Source organism: Prionailurus bengalensis, chromosome D1 (assembly GCF_016509475.1).
Source record: "Prionailurus bengalensis isolate Pbe53 chromosome D1, Fcat_Pben_1.1_paternal_pri, whole genome shotgun sequence".
NCBI lineage: Eukaryota > Metazoa > Chordata > Mammalia > Carnivora > Felidae > Prionailurus > Prionailurus bengalensis.
Window position 1 is genome coordinate 1,579,822 of NC_057346.1, and position 18,390 is coordinate 1,598,211.

An 18,390-nucleotide genomic window follows, 5' to 3' on the forward strand; every position below is an offset into this window, starting at 1 on the left:
GCGGCCGAGCGCGCGGGCCGGGCTTCCGTCGGCGGAGGAGGGCAGTCGGCGCGTCTCGGGAAGCGGGGAGTCACCCCGCGAGATGTCTGAGGACACCCCTGGAAGCCTGCGGCTCCAAGTGGCTGGTAGAGCACGCCGAGGTGCACTCGCGCGCGTCCTCGCGAGGGCCGCGCCCTGCCGCTGCCCCCGCGTCTGGGGCACGTTTCCCCTGGGCCGGTCTCGGCCTCCCGCTCCCGCACTGCCGGGCCCTCGCCCTGGTTGGGGGCGGTGGGTGCTGGCCGCCCGGCGAGGAGGGCCTCCCCCCGCCCCGGCGCCTTCCTTCCCCGTTCTGGTGCTCCGGCCCCCAGCCCCCGGTGCTCCCCCCGCCCCCGCCGCCGCGATGCTCCCCCCACCGCCCTGGTACTCCCCCCACCCACACCGCTCTGGTGCTCAGGCCCCACCGCCCCGATGCTTCCCCCGCCCTCCCCCCCCCCCCCCCGCTCTTCCCTCCACTGCCCTGATGCTCCCCCCACCGCCCTGGTGTTCCTTCCATCTCCCAGATGCTCCCTCCCCTCAGTGTGCTGCTTCCTTCCCAGGCCTGCTGTTCCCAGCACACACACCCCAGTGCTGTCTCCCCCATGCCCGGTCCCCCTAACTATAGCTCTGGTTTGGTTTCCCCTCCCTCGTTCCTGGTGCTCTTTCTCCTCCCTCCTCCCCCCCCCCCCCCCATGGCCTCCACCATTGCCGAGGCGCTCCCTTCCCTGGCATTCCCCTCCCTCCCTCCCCTACCATACTCTCCCCTGCCCTCCACCACCACTGCTCCTAAAGAGGCCACAGGCCACGACTGTGTGCAGACTGTGGGGGAGGGTCTTGGCAGTCAGCACACGTGTGACCCAGGGTGTGGCTGTGTGCAGAGGACCAGTGGTGCGGTGAGGCACCTCCACCTAGGCACTGTCCTTTGGCCACCCAGGAGATCTGGTTTCCTTAGTGCCATCAGAATGCACACGTGACCCAAGGCCAGACAGGCAGTGCCAACCAGGGAGGTCTGGTCGCTTTTCACGAGTTGTCCTTTTTCTAGACTCCAGCTATACGTACTTTAGTTTTTGTTCACTCTCTCAGTATAATGTCTTCAAGATCCATCCACATGGGGTTTCCCCCCTTCGTTAGGGTGAATAAATAACACTCTGATGTGATGTGCACACGCACAGAACTTTATCCGTCTCTTGGTGGATACTTAGGTTATTTCCGTGTCTGGGCTCTTGTAGATAACGCTGCTGTGAGCATGGGGTGAGGACATCTTTATAAGTTAGTGTTTTTGTTACCTTTGCGAGTACACACCTGACCCTTGAATTGTGCCAGTCACTTCCCTGCAGGTGTTTTCTGTAAATGCACCTGGGTACTGCAAATGTGTCTTCCTTTTCTCTGGCTGACTTTGTTGTGAGAGCACAGTGACACATGTAACATACAAGGTACATGGTAACCGACTGTTGGTGTCACCTGTAAGGCTCTGGTCAGTAGCAGGCTCTTAACAGTAAAGTTTTCGGGGGGCCCAAAGTTATAAACAGATTTTCACCTGAGCATGGGGGTGCTGGTGCTTGTACCCCCACGTTGTTCACGGGTCAACTGTATTTCCACAAGTGGAAGTGAGGCATCATATGGTAGTTTAAGTCTTTGAGGATCCGCTGTGTGTTTTCCTGTCTGCAGTCCCACCAGCAGGGCACGAGGCTCCATCCTCCACCCCTGACAGTGTTTGTTCCCTCTCTTTGACGACGGCCATGCTACCATGGCCATGCTACCATACGCGAGGTGATACCTCCTTGTGGATTTGCGATGCACTTCGCCAATGACTGGTGATGGAAAACTCCCTTCCTGTATCTGTTGGCCTTTCACATATTGAGTTGTTTCCTTGTCGAGTTGTAGGAGTTCTTTATATGTTTTGGATACTAACCCCTTATCAGGCATGTGGTTTGCTATTCTCCCCTTGGTTCTTTCACTTTATTGTTGTTTTTTTGGTGTGCAGAAGTGTGTTGTAGGCCACTTGTTGATTTTTGACTTTATTGCTTGTGCTTTAGGTGTGACAGCCAAAAATCATCACCAAGACCACATCAAGGAGCTTTATTACTATGCATTCTTCTAAGAGTTTCATCATTTCTGCTCTTACATTTAAGTCTTTAATCCATTTTGAGTTAGTTTTTGTGAGTACTGTCAGATCAGGGTCCAGTTTTATTTCTTTACATGCGGATATACAGGTATCCCAGCACCATTTTTTGAAAAGACTGTCTTTTCTCCACTGAATACTCTTTAAAGAAGAGAGAACCCCTTTTAAAACAATTTTTTTTTTAATTTTTTTTTTTTCAACGTTTATTTATTTTTGGGACAGAGAGAGACAGAGCATGAATGGGGGAGGGGCAGAGAGAGAGGGAGACACAGAATCAGAAACAGGCTCCAGGCTCTGAGCCATCAGCCCAGAGCCTGACGCGGGGCTCGAACTCACGGACCGTGAGATCGTGACCTGGCTGAAGTCGGACGCTTAACCGACTGCGCCACCCAGGCGCCCCTAAAACAATTTTTTTTAATGTGTATTCATTTCTTGAGAGAGAGAGTGTGAGTGGGGGAGGGGCAGAGAGAGAGGGAGACACAGAATCCAAAGCAGGCTCCAAGCTGTCAGCACAGAGCCCAACGCGGGGCTTGAACTCACGAACTGCGAGATCATGACCTGAGCCGAAGTCGGACACTTAACCGACTGAGCCACCCGGGAGCCCCAAGAGAACTCCTTTATAGACAACAATTACCAATGCTACTTCTAGACATAGGGAAGAAAATCCCCACCCCAGCCACCTGGAGAATTGACTGGATAGGATCTTGCATCTGTGGAATTCTCTGGAATAAAAATAACTGAAAGGCTGAGTCTATGTATGGTATTCATTCAGTTTATTACTCACATAATATCTAATGATCACTTAAACCAGGAACTGTGCTGGGTTAGGGATAAAGGTAGGCATGACTCCTGCATTCATGAAACTTACAGTCCAGAGGGGAAAATATATGGGAAGCATTTGCATTTAAGAGAACTTTAGGAGCAAGGAATACGGCCAGTAACCTGTGCTTGTCAGTGGTGTGAAAGGGATGACAATGTCCAGGGTTCCAGCCTTCTCTGGTCAGTACCTACTGCCACTACCATCTACCTCCGTTGGCAGAATGGAGTATTCTGTCATCCCCCATTACTCACAGAAGGGGCAGACTGATTGCATCACTGCTCATGAATAGTACCCCCGCGTATGGTTACGTGGTTTTAATCTTTTCCATTGCTCACTAACCCATGGGCAGCACATGAATTCACAACTATTCACAATAATGGAGGGGCGATATGACACAGCAGTGCGGTTCTCTCTGTGTAGAATTTTTTAAATGAGAATAATGAGAAAGAAAGGGAAGCACGAAGCCTTACGTTGAGCAGAAACTCACGGGTGACTTTAGGTAAGATACAGAACTTCCTTTATTCTTCATTTCATCCAACTGTTAGGTAGAAGGCTATACAAAAAACAACTGAATATCCATCTATAACAACAGTGGGCGTGTATGCCAAATAGGGCGGTGAGGGAAGGACTGGGACTGAGCCATAGCTCTACTGGTGTCTACTCAGCGTCTTGATTATACCTACATCCCTAGCTTTTGAAGGTTATAGAATCAAGTGATGAAAAAGATATTTTAAAATAGTTGTCTTTGAATCAAGGCAGCCAAAATGGTCCACTGAAAGCTGTTAAGTTATTCCATACACAGTTTATTTTTTCTTAGCACTTCTTTAAAATAGGACATTTGCACTTGCCAGAAAAAGAAGCAACACAAAAATTAAGTGATCGATAGGATGCCACGTACATGGTCCCAAGTCTACATCCTGTCCTTGCTATACATTAATGTCGATTTATTTTATTTTTTATTTTTTGAGTGGCCATTTATTTTTGAGAGAGGGAGACAGAGAATCTGAAGCAGCCTTCAGGCCCTGAGTTGTCAGCACAGAGCCTGACGCAGGGCTGGAACCCACGAGCCATGAGATCATGACCTAAGCCAAAGTTGGATACTTAACCCAGTGAGCCACCCAACTGCCCCTTGTAACATTGATTTTTATTTTTTATTTTTTTAATTTTTTTTAACGTTTATTTATTTTCGAGACAGAGAGAGACAGAGCATGAAGAACAGGGGAGGGTCAGAGAGAGAGGGAGACACAGAATCCGAAACAGGCTCCAGGCTCTCAGCACAGAGCCCGACGCGGGGCTTGAACTCACAGACCGTGAGATCATGACCTGAGCCGAAGTCTGACGCTTAACCGACTGAGCCACCCAGGCGCCCCATAACATTGATTTTTAAAACAACCTTGTCACAGGTGGCTGGGTGGCTCAGTCATTTAAGTGTTACACTCTTCTTGGTTTTGGGTGAGGTCATGATCTCACGGTTCGTGGGTTCGCACCCTCCGTCGGGCTCTGCGCTGACAGCTCAGAGTCTGCAGCCTGCTTCAGATTCTCTGTCTCCCTCTCTCTCTGTACTTGCCCTGCTCTGATGCTCTCTCTCAAAATAAATAGATAATAGAAAAAAAGAATGGAGCCTACTTAATAACAATAAATCATAATTGGTTCATTAATTGTGAGAAATAAACCATACTAACGTTAGATGTTAACAACAGTAGAAACTGCAACATATGGGAACTTTCTGTATTGCTGCCACTCCCTTTAAATCTGAAACTGCTCAAATGAAAAAAATGTATTTTTAAAAGGGTCGAAGTGAACCGAAATAGGTAGATCAGCATTTAAAACTAGCAGAGTGCAGGAAAAAGTAGTAACTCGAGAGCCATCTAGGCAGGAACCCCTTAGGAAGGTCAGAATTCATAAAAATCTGTATGTGGGGTCGTAGGTAAAAAGCATTGTCTTGTACACCAGGTAGGCAACCCAGGAGGGCTCTGAGCTTGACATCTAACCAGGAAGACTAAGAGTGAGTGTTCAGGGGCCCCTGGCTGGCCTAGTCCATAGAGCATGCCGTACTTGATCTTGGGGTTGTGAATCTGGGCCCCACGTTGGGTGTAGAGATTACTTGAAAATGGAAGTGCTCAGAAGGGAAATCCTATTCAACTGGCCCCTGAGTTGCCCTCTGGTAGGTGAATGTGTGTCCCGGATGAACACCAAGAGTTCCCAGAATTAAAACTACCGGCAAAGAGTGCACGGGTTTCGTGGCTTGCTGCAGAAAAGAGCTGCCTTCTTGGACGCGTAGTATAGTAGGCCAGAGTGGGTGCAAGCAGCTAGGACTTATGTGTGTTCTTAAAAGCATTTCTACGGTCTTAAGCATGGATGACTGTTGTGTTTTGTTACACTTTATACTCCCCCAAACCTAACGTGGGAAAGATGGCATAGTGGAAACGGTGTCTTAAAAGGAGAGCCACCAATGGGGCGCCTGGGTGGCTTATAGGTTAAGTGTCCAACTTCAGCTCAGGTCATGATCTCACGGTTTGTGAGTTCGAGCCCCGCGTTGGGCTCTCTGCTGACAGCTCAGAGCCTGGAGCCTGGAACCTGCTTCAGATTCTGTGTGTGTGTGTCTCTCTTCTCCCCTCCTCATGCTCTATGTCTCTCAAAAATAAATAAATGTTAAAGGAAAAGGAAAAGAAACGGAAAAGAAAAGAAAAGAAAAGAAAAGAGAACCACCAACAGACTGATGGGCTTGCCTTTTAAAATTCTGCAACCGTGGATAAACCATCGAATCATGCTGTGACTCGTCTGTATGATAAAGTAACCATGTCTGCCGAATCAAGACGTCACAGCATTGGACTGTGGAGAAAGTGGGAAAATAAACATAAAGGTGCTAACAGAAGTGCCAAGGGGGGTGCACAATCACGTATCGGTTGGACTCCTTGGGGAACACCCAACAGAAGTCAAGTTCCACTCAGCTAGAAAGGGGCTCAATTTCAGGTCGTCCACAGAACCAAAGCCAGGAGGAAAAGGATGCATGTTAAAGGGGTGGTTTGCCCCTTTTTTCGATATTCCCACCCAAATTCTGGTAAGGGGGCTTTCCCTCTCGTACCACTACCACCCTTTCTGAATGTCAACAGCCCTGTCTTTGGTTCCAGGGATCTTAGCCATGTTCTCAGCCATTGAAAATTGGGTTGTGGACACAGGGCCGTTTGAATGGAACTGAGCGAATTCTTGGGTCATGGGTATGCATTGTGTCTTTGGATGATCCATAGGTGACTGGGGCGGGGGCTGGGGGGGGGGGCAGTTCCTGGAGGTCAGGGAAGACCAGTTCATGTGACTCTGCAGCAGAGGCCATGATTCCTGGAAGACAGGAAGTGGCCCGCACGCAATCTCAGCCACTCACTGGGCAGGCGCGCTGCTCTGTGCTGCCGTTTCTGCTCTCCACGTGGTGTTCACACAGCTACTCCCTCGCCTCCAGCCTCATAGGGACCCCCCCTCCGAGGCTGAGTCTTCCCCAGCTCTTGACCCCTTTCCTAGCCCAGATGACCTCCCGCTGCTACAGCATAGCAGATTTGTCAAGTAAAAAGCCAAAATCGAGTGGTTTTCTTGGCATAATTTTTTACGGGCATAATTCTCGAGACAACAAGAATGACCCTGACTATAAAGGCCAGGAGCAAGCATGTGCAGACGAAAAAAGCACACACAAATTTTTTTCTCTCTACAGGCTAAAAAACCCAGAGACTTCTCAGGCAATCTTCAGTGAATTCTTCCCCGTTCCATAGGCCAAGGGCTCTATCTGCACGTCTTCTGGGTATAACCTACCTGTAGGCCCAGCTACATAATCCCTGTGGCCCAGAACAAAATGAAACTGCAAAATCCCTTGTCCAGAAAGTAGTGAGTGCTCTGGAGAGCATGAAACCCTTCTGAGCATGAGGCTCTGTGCGACTGCAGCCTGCATGCCGGGAGGCCAGCGCTGCACACACCTTAGAAGCCAGTCAGGGCCGACAGGTGCATTGAACGGAGCTCAGGGTTTGTGTCACTGAGGACTGTGCTCACTAAAACTCCTTCTCTTACTTCAGAGACACAGCGAGATTACGTTCCCCACTGGCTCAGGCCGTCGGGAACTGCCATCACAGTCTCCTGTGTCAGACTTCACCCTACCTGCCAATCCGCCACATTCGAAGTCCTCTGGAGAGAATTCTATCACCTGGGGGTCAGTGGAGCCACAAAATGGAGGACTTGATGCCTGAGTCATCATGTGGAAGGCTGCCTGCCAAATACCACAGTGAACTCCAGGATAAGTAAAATTTCTAGTATGTGAAGCCACTGAAATTGTGGGATTTTTATTGGTAAACGCTGCCATACCTAGACTGTACATGTCAGGACAGGGCTATGTTACAGTTACATACAACACCAAAATCTCATTATCTTATAACAAAAACGCATTTCTTGTTTCCGATACACCATCAAGAACATTATACTCAGTGAACAGCTATCTACTCAGGGAGCGAGGCTGATACAAGTTCCCTCCTGACTTCTGTTTCCGAGATCATCACGGGACTGGGAAAGAACGTGGTAAATGATACATCAGCTTTGAAGGTTTGTGTGCATACGTGACACGTCACTTCTGCTTACGTTTCAAAGAAATGGTCATGCTTATCTTTAAAAAGAGCAAAGAACCGCAATCCTACTGTGTGCCACAAAAGGGAAAATCCAGACACATTGGCGAATGAGAGCGAGGACTACCGTGTGAATCGACGTTGGTGCCTGGAAGAAGGGCACTGCCATACAGACACTTAAAATACGTCGTACAGAACAAGTCATTGGGCAGCAGGCTGGTCAGCGGGACAGCCCTTCTGTACCCTGGTAACATATTTAGTAAATCCGTCCCCAGTGGGATGTAGAAGGTAGACCAGGAGCCCAGAGAGACTCTAACTCAATGGGAAGTAGATGGAGGCAGTGACGTGTGTTAGATACTGTTATCTGCCTTTAGCAAGATACCGTAAGTGACAGCTCAGAGGAGAACTGCTTGGTTTTCTAGAAGACATAGAAAGGTATTAAGGAATTCTGATCCAGGTCCTTTTAGGGTTAGAAAAGCGGACTGTCCCTAGACCCTCAGTAACAAGACTGTAAAGTGTTAAGTGACAAAGTTACTAAAAGATCTCTGATTTAAAAAAAGAAATGACACAATTTTTCCGCAAAGATGAGATTAAGGGTTCTAAGCTTAGTGTTTCAGAGAGCAGTCAGATAGTCCTTAGTCGAGAGAGAGGGGCACACACGTGAGGAGGCAAAAAGATACATCATCCTTGAGAGTTTTATACAGGAAGGAACTCGAGTGCGGAATTTACAATACGGGAACCAGAAGCACTTATAGCAAAAAGGTCACCTTTTAAAGGTAATTGTTATTGTTAAGGAAACCATGGGCATGGATAAAAAGAAGACTTTGATCCTTAAAACAAGCAATCCCTCCGAGTGTCCCTGCAGGAAGCCCAGATAACTTATCTTTCTGGTTTACAGGTTGCCGTTGGACCATAAGGAGCCATGTTTCAACCGGATACAAGACCGTGTATCGCGTGGGGATCTTAGATCCTTTTCTCTAGTCAGGGCCTGCCCCAGATGTGTTTCCATTGACTCTTAGCCCCATTCCAGCAAGATCATTCAACACACAACAAGAGTGACTTTCTCTCATTTCAGGGAGCAAGTTTCTTACTGGTGTAAAATCGCAAATTCCGTATTTTTTAGATGTCTTTAGGGACTATGGGTGCCAAGGTAATACTTGCAAAATGGGACTTGCAACTTGCTCTCTTATCCTTTAAATGTGTCTGGAGCTACCCTGCTGAGTAAAAGGAGGCTGCTAATTTTGTGATGTTCTATTCTCATAGCAACCGGCGGTGACGTCAGAGGGCTATTTTATCACAGAAGCTATCCAAAAAAAGAAAGAGACGGTCCTGGCTTCCTTGCGCTTTATGCAACAATCATTTCACATCGATAAAAATGGAAACAGGAAATAAAAGACTCTAATAGCTTATGTGAACCTTTTTACGAATAGTTGCCATGGTATGAAAAAGCTTTCATTTTAGCACTGATTCGTTTGTATCAGTGGTTATGTATGTGTGTGTTTTTCAAATAGTATTACAGGACATTCAGTTACAAGCCTAAGCAAGATTAGATAAGCTAGGTCAGGCACACAGGAGAGAAAGCAGCATCAAAGCATTTAAAAGAATAATTAGCATCATTAGAGAATATTACCTATTACTTGTTTTGACATTTTTTTATCAAGAACCTTAAAACACTAGGTTCACTAGCATACTTAATCACACTGAAAGGCAACATTAAAAGCACTAGCTTTGTTTGTCAGACAGATGACGGGCACCTAACCTGGTACAGGTGCAGATTTCAGGAAGACAGCGTCGTGTAAAGCAGCCTTGCGAACTCACACAGTCAAGTCAATTAGCGAACTGGCCTGGGGGTGTGGGCCGGGTGTGGGACAAGCCCTAACTGCAGCACTCAGATGGGTGAGTTGGGCCACAGCAACAAAGACGCCAACAGCTCCACCGTTGAAGACATGACGTTTGTTTGCTTGCTCACACTAGGCGGTGGTCAAGGGTCAGCAGGAGACTCTGTTCTTTGTCATTAGAGCAGCCGCCATCTACAACTTTATTCCTTGCTGTGGCAGAAGAAAGAACGAGGGCAGGTTATTTTGTGCGGTCCAAGCGGTATTGTTTTCCTTTGAAAGGTGTTGAGAAGGTGTGCAGTCACTGGGAAGGCTCTCAAACATTCTACAGCTCTCTTCCCCACAAGCCACAGTTGCACTTACCTGTGCACTTGTGGCTAGATGTGACCATGTGACTTGCTTGGCCTAGAAAATGTGAATGGAACGGATGTGCAGAGACGGTCAGAGCCAGTAAGCGCTTTGCCATATGGTTTCTTGTCCCTCAATTAAACTCTTACGGAAAGTAAATACAAACCAAACATCAAGAAGTAGAAACAAATTTTACCAAGAAGTATAAAAACATCACAAAACTATACTTAAAAAAAATTCTCTTGGGGCTCCTGGGTGGCTTAGTTGGTTAAGTGTCCAGCTTCAGCTCAGGTCATGACCTCACGGCTACTGAGTTCAAACCCTGCGTCAGGCTCTGTGCTGACAGCTCGGAGCCTGGAGCCTGCTTCGGATTCTGTGTCTCCCTCTCTGCCGCACCCTCACTCACACTGTCTCTCTCTCTCAAAAATAAACATTAAAAAAATTTTAAAAAAGAGAATAGATTTAGTTTCTGCCATACCTCCCATAATTCTTACCATTAATATTATGTTGAAAATTAACTTTGATATTTAATTTTTAAAACATAATAAAGCACCAACATTGATAAATAGGATTTAAAATTTGATAGAAGAGTCAAATATTTCAATTATTCAGTCATGTCTGTACTTTTTTATAATGAAACACACACACAAGTATCATCTGCAAGGAACTCCACACCTTTCATTCTCCTCTAATGTCTGTTTCTGGTTCTCTCAGTGGAGACTGGGGAAAATCTTACCCACATTATCACGTTTCCGGCCCATTCTCCTACCTCCTCAACTCTGCCCAGGATTCGCTGGGGGCAGGAGGTGTGCAGACGAAAAGACTGTCCAGCTATGAGCCCCCTGCTTACATACCTCCCCCTCCCTCCCCGTATCTCCAGTACACCTGACTGCAGGAGCATCTGGCTCCCTATTTGTCCCAGAAGTAGCGGCTAGCAATTTCTCAGGGACTTCAGAAACATTCAGAAAATACAGAGTTCCTTGTCTCCCATAGGGACACATACACATGCAGAGAGGTGAGTAGATTTCAGTATGTGAGTTGATCATTGAGTGTCCTATTAGAGTGTACATTTCTCTCTGCTGGTGATTGAAATATGTGAGGGCGATGCCCAAGAGTGAGTTTCAGCCTTTGTAAGTGTGAAGGCAAGGTTCTGAAATGACATCTCTCCAGTATGTTCCCCCCAGCACGGTCTAAAAACACGAACGAGATGATTACTGCCTTACTACAAAAAATTGTCTGACAATCCCATGGTATTCTTTCTTTCCATTGGGTAAGTATAAAGAATATATTTAATAAAGGGAGCAATTAAAAAAATTTTTAACATTTATTCATTTTTGAAAGGCAGAGAGAGACAGAGTGCGAATGGGGGAGGGGCAAAGAGAGAGGGAGACAGAAACAGAAGCAGGCTCCAGGCTCTGAGCTATCAGCACAGAGCCTGACGCGGGGCTTGAACTCACGGACCACGAGATCATGACCTGGGCTGAAGCCGGCCACCCGACTGAGCCACCCAGGCGCCCTAAGGGAGCAATTTTTATAACTAACATGATAAATAATTTACCCAATATTTGCCAAAGATAATGGATAAAACAGAAAAAGCCCGTTTTCCTGCAGTCACTGCCGTAGAAAAGATGTAGATCCGTTAGAGATCATCTGGACCCCCGGGGGAACTTAAGACATCTTCAGGGGTTTGGGAGATCAAGCAATTCTCACAAGGTGGGACATTCTATGCCTCTTTAACTGCTTGACATTTTCACCGGTGGTGCAAAAGCAAGGGTAGCTGAGGCAGGCTCAACTCGGAAGGGGCCCCAAGGTTTCCACTCCCTGGTGGGTACACCCTGTGCAGCCCTCTGACCTTGAGATGGGGCGCCACGCCTGCAGACAGCATGGGCTGTCATTCCCACGCTTAATTTACTAACCCGTTGACTGAAAGTTCATGAAGGTCATCCACTGGGCCTGGTCTAATCAGGTGAATCCTTAAAAGGAATGAGCCTCTTTTCTGTTACAAGAGGTGTGATGGGAGAACTGATGGGTGGGAAAGTTCTCTGGCTGGCTCTGAACCCAGACGTGAGGAATGTGGCGGCCTCCACCTGCTGAAAGGAACCTCAGTCGACAGCCAGCAAAGAAATGGGGAATGAGTCTCACAACTGCAAGGAACTTAATTCTGCCTCAATGGTCTGAACTTGGGAGAGGACCCCCAAGCTGCAGGGGAGAACTCAGCCTGGCCCATGTCTTGATTTAAGCTACAGGAGATCCTTAGTGGACATCCGTGTATGCAGTTTCCCCATTACTGACAGGCGGGACTTCATGCTAAAAGAGGTGTTGTTTTAAGCTGCTAGCTTTGCAGTTCTTGGTGATGAAACACTGGAAAACTAATGCGGCTACTAAAACTGCCAGCACCTTGGCCCAGATGGAGACTGGGGCACACAACTGTTCCAGAAGCCATCCGGTCTCCACCTCCATGCACGCACAGGAAAGGATCCCGGTTTCCCGGAAGAGTTCCTTAATAAAGGGGTAAAGATTACCATCTTGACCGAGTCCCAGAGCTTGAGGACAAGTCATTTCACGTCCTGGGTGATGAGATGAAGCACACACAAGGCACGCAGGCGGCTCAGTGACCCGCGATCTGCCTGCAGGAAGGAGCCTGGGCCTGGAGTCCTGATCAGAACCAGCAGCTGTATTCACATAAGGCCATTTATGGCAGAAAAGCCCTGCTTATCGAGACTGAGCCTTTAGCAGACATTTTTCTCAAAAATGCATTCTCTAATAAGGCTATCTTCTTAAAATTTATTTAAATTCTAGTTAGTTAACATATAGTGTAGTAATGGTTCAAGGAGTAGACTTCAGTGATTCATCACTTACAACACCCAGTGTTCATCCCAACAAGGGCCCTTCTTAGTCCCCATCACCCATCTAGCCCACCCCCCACCCTCTTCCCTCAATCAACCCTGTTTGTTCTCTGGTGGTAAGAGTCTCTTACGGTTCAAGGCTATTATTTCAAGGAAAACAACTGTCAGTTTTCATTGCCGATGATAAAATTCAAGTTTGCATGCAAAAATTAGAAACTTGTACCCCAACGTTTACAGTAGCACTTTCAATAATAGCCAAATTATGGAAAGAGCCTAAATGTCCATCAACTATGAATGGATAAAGAAATTGTGGTTTATATACACAATGGAATACTACGTGGCAATGAGATATGGCCCTTTGTAGCAACGTGGATGGAACTGGAGAGTGTTATGCTAAATGAAATAAGTCACATAGAGAAAGACAGATACCATGTTTTCACTCTTATGTGGATCCTGAGAAACTTAACAGAAGACCATGGGGGAGGGGAAGGAAAAAAAAAGGTTAGAGATGGAGGGAGCCAAACCATAAGAGACTCTTAAAAACTGAGAATAAACTGAGGGTTGATGGGGGGGGAGGGTGGGTGATGGGCATGGAGGAGGGCACCTGTTGGGAGGAGCACTGGGTGTTGCATGGAAACCAATTTGACAATAAATTTCATATTAAAAAAATTAGAATTTTGGAAAAGTTACATTCTCTGTTGTAAACCTAACAACCTCTTCAGACATAGAGACTTGTGAGCTGAGTGGTATACTAATGCATGTGATTGTTTTAATATTGTGTTATGAAACGTATCAACATTTGGAAGTTCCTCATAGCTCAGTGAACCAGTATTTTCCAAATGACCGATGTGTGATGTTATGAAACCGTGCCTAGGTAAAAAATCCATTCAGAGTACAAGATAACCAACGGCTTTTAACGTAGCTGAGTATGAGATGTCGAATCATTGATATGGTTCCAGATTCCAAACGGCAACAGCCTTTAAGAACTGATGTTTGAAAAATACAAATATAGAACAAAATCAGGAAATTTTAGCTCAGAAAGGTCCTGTCCCTTGTCCTCCACTTTACATTTCATGCTACCTGCTAGCCAACTACTAAACCAATGTCCTACATAAAATTAAAAAAAAACGGGGGTGCATAGGTAGCTCAGTTAGTTGGGTGCCCAACTCTTGGTTTGGGATCAAGCTCCACGTTGGGCTCCATGCTGCGGGTTCGGAGCCTGCTTGAGCTTCTCTCTCTCCCTCATGCTCTCATAATAAACATAAAAACAAAACAAAACCCCAAACAAACAAATAGCACCCTACTGCTGAGATCAGTTACTCTATTGATTAGAGTGGCTTACGTTACTCTAAAAAAACAGATCCACATAAATATAATGTGAAATGGCTCAAACACAGTGAAGGTTATTTCTTGCTTACTTAACAGCTGCTGGCTTTACTCCACACGGAGCCAGGAGCCCTGAGGTCCTCCTGGTTTGTGGTTCGGTCATCTGTTATGGCTTTGTTGTCTATATCCAGCTGGCCAAAGTTGAAGGCACACTCCCTTCTTTGAAACTTCCCTTGTCAATGGCACACATTGCTTCTGGCCGCATTCTGCTGATGAGAGTTACATTATGGCCACACCTGGCTAGTTCTTTTTTTTTTTTTTTTTTAAGTTTATTTTTGAGAGAGACACAGACAGCATGAGCACAGCATGAGCAAGGGGCAGGGGAGGGGCAGAAAGAGAGAGAGAACCAAACATTCTCTGCATTAGCAGCACAGAGCCCAACGCAGGCTGGAACTCACTGAACTGTGAGATCATGATCAGAGTCAAACCAAGAGTGGGACGCCCAACCGAGTGGGGTGCCCTGGAAGTAGCTACTTAGCTGTGGCTGGAGACAATGGATACTGGTGGATAGCTGGCTGCGTACCACTGTGGCGTCGTGCCCAGAGATCGGTTTGGAGTTGGAGCTCGATATGAATCTTGGTTCTACAGCTAATCATTTCTGTGGCTTTGTATAAGTTACTTATCTCTGAGATTCCTTCCTTCTTTTTGAAGCTTCAGGAGTACAGGGACCTTTCCACTCTATGCCTAATTCTAGGTACAGAGCAGTGAGCAAGACATACAAAATTCCTATCCTCACAGGGTTTACGCGTCAGCTGGAGTTTCTATGTTTCTGGACATCCGGGTTAAACTACACTCAAACACTCCAATTTCCTATCTCGTGGAAGTCCAAAGCCCACCCAAGAGTCCCACAAGTTTCTGGAAGGGTAGCATTCGTAGGATCTCAACTGCTTTCCTGACTCCTGTCGCTACACCTGCTGCCTTTACATTTACCACGTTGTCATGGATGCTAAATCCAACCGTTTCTGTTTCCAGCAAAACAACTCCTCCAGACCAAGCATTTGTGAGTAGTGGTGACTTTCCTGAAGACCCTGTGAAGGGTCATAACGCCCGCTGCAGAGCGGGTATCTCTGTATCCATACCAGCCACTTTCGCTTTCAAAATTCTTTTTTGGCTAGTCAGTCACCTTGGGTTCTTGTCTGGATTTTTTCCCCATTCAGTGACCAGAATCCCAATTCATGGACGCCTCTCTCCCACCATCTGGCACAGCAGTTCAGCTGTCTTTAGTTCGCACTCCCTAATCTTAAGCAAGATGCTCAGCAGATCAAAAGACCCTCTTTGCAATGATAAAATAATATAGTTTTAGCAGGAAGTTGTGACTCCTGAATGCAAAAAAAAAAAAAAAAAAAAAAAAAAAAATCCGTAACCTATTTAAGTTCCCGAGGATAAAGCCAGCAAAATGCTTTCCGGGCAGGGCCCATGTCTCCGGGGCTCAGTGTTCTTGGAAGATAATTTTTGGATTCACAAAACCGGGATCAGCGAGCAGCAGTATCGGAGTTCACAATGACGCCACGGCGTAGAAAACGATAACGCCCCACGTCCTGCATTTCTCCAGGATTCGGCTGTGCTGGTGTCACAGGTGGCCGCAAGCTCAGGTCCCGACCGCGCCGAAAACTTCTACGTTTTCCTGAAGTTCGTTAATAAAGAGAGGTGGGAAATGGGCAACACAAAGAGGGGAGGGGTAGATGCAACAAGCGAGTTACCGCTGCACTCCACCACTCGTTCTCGGCCTCCTCCGAAAGCGACTTTTAAGGGAGCGTCCCTCCAAGCGCGGCCGGCCGCTGCAGGTGCAGCGGGGGCCCCGCGGCCCAGCCCTCCGAAATCCGGGGCGCGCGGCTTCACTGAGGACCATGTGGACCGCTTCCAACCGCTTCCGGCTTTTGCGACCGGAGAGCTTTACCTCCGCGGAGGCGACCGCAAGGCGCGGAAGCGGCGGCGGCCTCCCAGCGCGGCGCGTGCGCGCACCCGCGCGTTAACGTCCACGGCGCGCGCGCGGCCCGCGCCGACGTCGGGTCCCGTCGCCATAGCGACTGGCCCTGGCAACCGCGAAGCCGAGCGGGCCGGCGGCGGACGGTGTGAGCCGAGCTGCGCCGGTCGGGTGGCGGCCCCCGGACCCCGCGTGTCCCCGCGTCGTGGCCGCCGCCATGGCGGGAGGGGCCCGGGACGTTCGGAAGGCCTTCCTCCTCACCACCACCCAGAACTACTTCGGCCTCCTGCCGGAGCCCTGCGACCAGCCGCGGGCGGACGGCTGCCCAGAGGTCAACAACTTTCTGGACGACGGCAACCAGATGCTCCTCAGGGTGCAGCGCTCGGACGCCGGCGTCACCTTCTCCAACTCGGTACGGGCCCCGCGCCTCCGCCGCCGCCCCTCCGCGCCGCAGGCCCGGCCGGGGTCGTGGGCCTCCTCCGCCTGCGTCCGCGGGTCGTCCCCCTCCCGCCTCCCTGAGAGCCCGGGAGTCTCTACCCGTCCCCCGTCCCCATGCCTCCCCGCTTCCCCAGAGACCCCGGCTGTCTCTACCCGCCCCTCCCCGCCTCTCCCCAGAGCCTCGCTGTCCCCGCTCCCTCCACTCCCAGCCCTGCGGTTGCCCTCATTACCCCAGCCCTGCTGTCTCCCTCACCCCCCAGCCCTGCTGTCTCCCTCACCCCCCCCAGCCCTGCTGTCTCCCTCACCCCCCCAGCCCTGCTGTCTCCCTCACCCCCCCAGCCCTGCTGTCTCCCTCATCCCCCCAGCCCTGCTGCCTCCCTCATCCCCCCCCCCAGCCCTGCTGCCTCCCTCATCCCCCCCCAGCCCTGCTGCCTCCCTCACCCCCCAGCCCTGCTGTCTCCCTCACCCCCCAGCCCTGCTGTCTCCCTCACCCCCCAGCCCTGCTGCTTCCCTCATCCCCCCAGCCCTGCTGCCTCCCTCATCCCCCCAACCCTGCTGTCTCCCTCATCCCCCCAGCCCTGCTGTCTCCCTCATCCCCCCAGCCCTGCTGCCTCCCTCATCCCCCCAGCCCTGCTGTCTCCCTCATCCCCCCAGCCCTGCTGTCTCCCTCATCCCCCCAGCCCTGCTGTCTCCCTCATCCCCCCAGCCCTGCTGTCTCCCTCATCCCCCCAGCCCTGCTGTCTCCCTCACCCCCCCAGCCCTGCTGCCTCCCTCATCCCCCCAGCCCTGCTGCTTCCCTCATCCCCCCAGCCCTGCTGCTTCCCTCATCCCCCCAGCCCTGCTGCCTCCCTCATCCCCCCAGCCCTGCTGTCTCCCTCATCCCCCCAGCCCTGCTGTCTCCCTCATCCCCCCAGCCCTGCTGTCTCCCTCATCCCCCCAGCCCTGCTGTCTCCCTCACCCCCCCAGCCCTGCTGTCTCCCTCATCCCCCCAGCCCTGCTGCCTCCCTCACCCCCCAGCCCTGCTGTCTCCCTCATCCCCCCAGCCCTGCTGTCTCCCTCACCCCCCCCAGCCCTGCTGCCTCCCTCACCCCCCAGCCCTGCTGTCTCCCTCATCCCCCCAGCCCTGCTGTCTCCCTCACCCCCCCCAGCCCTGCTGTCTCCCTCACCCCCCCCAGCCCTGCTGTCTCCCTCATCCCCCCAGCCCCGCTGCCTCCCTCATCCCCCCAGCCCTGTTGTCTCCCTCACCCCCCCAGCCCTGTTGTCTCCCTCATCCCCCCAGCCCTGCTGTCTCCCTCATCCCCCCCCCCCAGCCCTGCTGTCTCCCTCACCCCCCAGCCCTACTGTCTCCCTCATCCCCCCAGCCCTGCTGTCTCCCTCATCCCCCCCCCAGCCCTGCTGTCTCCCTCACCCCCCAGCCCTACTGTCTCCCTCATCCCCCCAGCCCTGCTGTCTCCTTCATCCCCCCAGCCCTGCTGTCTCCCTCACCCCCCAGCCCTGCTGACTCCCTCACCCCCCTCCAGCCCTGTTGTCTCCCTCATCCCCCCCAGCCCTGCTGTCTCCCTCACCCCCCCAGCCCTGCTGTCTCCCTCATCCCCCCAGCCCTGCTGTCTCCCTCACCCTCCCAGCCCTACTGTCTCCCTCGTCCCCCCCAGCCCTGCTGTCTCCCTCATCCCCCCAGCCCTGCTGTCTCCCTCATCCCCCCCAGCCGCCTCCCTCATTCCCCCCAGCCCTGCTGTCCCTCTCATCACTCCCCCCCAGCCCTGCTGTCTCCCTCATCCCCAACCCCTCATTCTCCGCAGCCCTTCCCCCTCCTCCTCTGCCCCTCTTCAGCCTGAGCTGTTCCCCTCCATCCTCAGAGCCTGGTTGTTCCCCCTCCCCCACCCCCAACCTGGTGTTGACCTTCAGGACCTCCTCTGCTTCCCCCTCAGTCCCTCCACGCTCTTAGGGAGCCAGGCTGTTCCCCTCCCCCCCCCCCCCCAGCCCTACCCCTGCCCACACCTGTGCACCTGAGCAGAGCACCTTTGTGCTTTTCTGGATTCTTTTAAAGACTGTAGGTATGTT

The 18,390-nt window shown here is 50.4% G+C and overlaps 1 protein-coding gene and 2 long non-coding RNA genes across 12 annotated transcripts in view; 2 read left to right on the forward strand and 1 right to left on the reverse strand.

Moving 5' to 3' along the window:
* The first annotated feature begins 1 nt into the window (after nt 1).
* LOC122482896 lies at nt 2–8,961 on the forward strand. Of its 2 annotated transcripts, none has more exons than XR_006297240.1 (2): nt 2–140; nt 7,013–8,961. It is a non-coding gene; the product is annotated as an uncharacterized LOC122482896 (long non-coding RNA). The 2 variants fall into 2 exon arrangements; XR_006297239.1 differs by having other exon boundaries at nt 2–125.
* On the reverse strand, nt 8,883–14,169 carry LOC122482897. The gene is made up of 2 exons (XR_006297241.1): nt 14,000–14,169; nt 8,883–9,600 (listed from the first exon to the last, which is right to left on the reverse strand). It is a non-coding gene; the product is annotated as an uncharacterized LOC122482897 (long non-coding RNA).
* A 27-nt stretch (nt 14,170–14,196) lies between these two features.
* DYNC2H1 (dynein cytoplasmic 2 heavy chain 1) overlaps nt 14,197–18,390 on the forward strand; it is a 347,574-nt gene continuing 343,380 nt past the window's right edge. For 3 of the 9 annotated variants that reach the window (XM_043579185.1, XM_043579186.1, XM_043579188.1), the window contains exon 1: nt 14,203–16,303. In XM_043579185.1, the coding sequence (XP_043435120.1) occupies nt 15,622–16,303 (682 nt within the window). In that variant the 5' untranslated portion in view covers nt 14,203–15,621. Of the gene's footprint in view, nt 16,304–18,390 lie in introns of all 9 variants that reach the window. The other 6 variants (XM_043579184.1, XM_043579187.1, XM_043579191.1 and 3 more) reach the window with 4 other exon arrangements.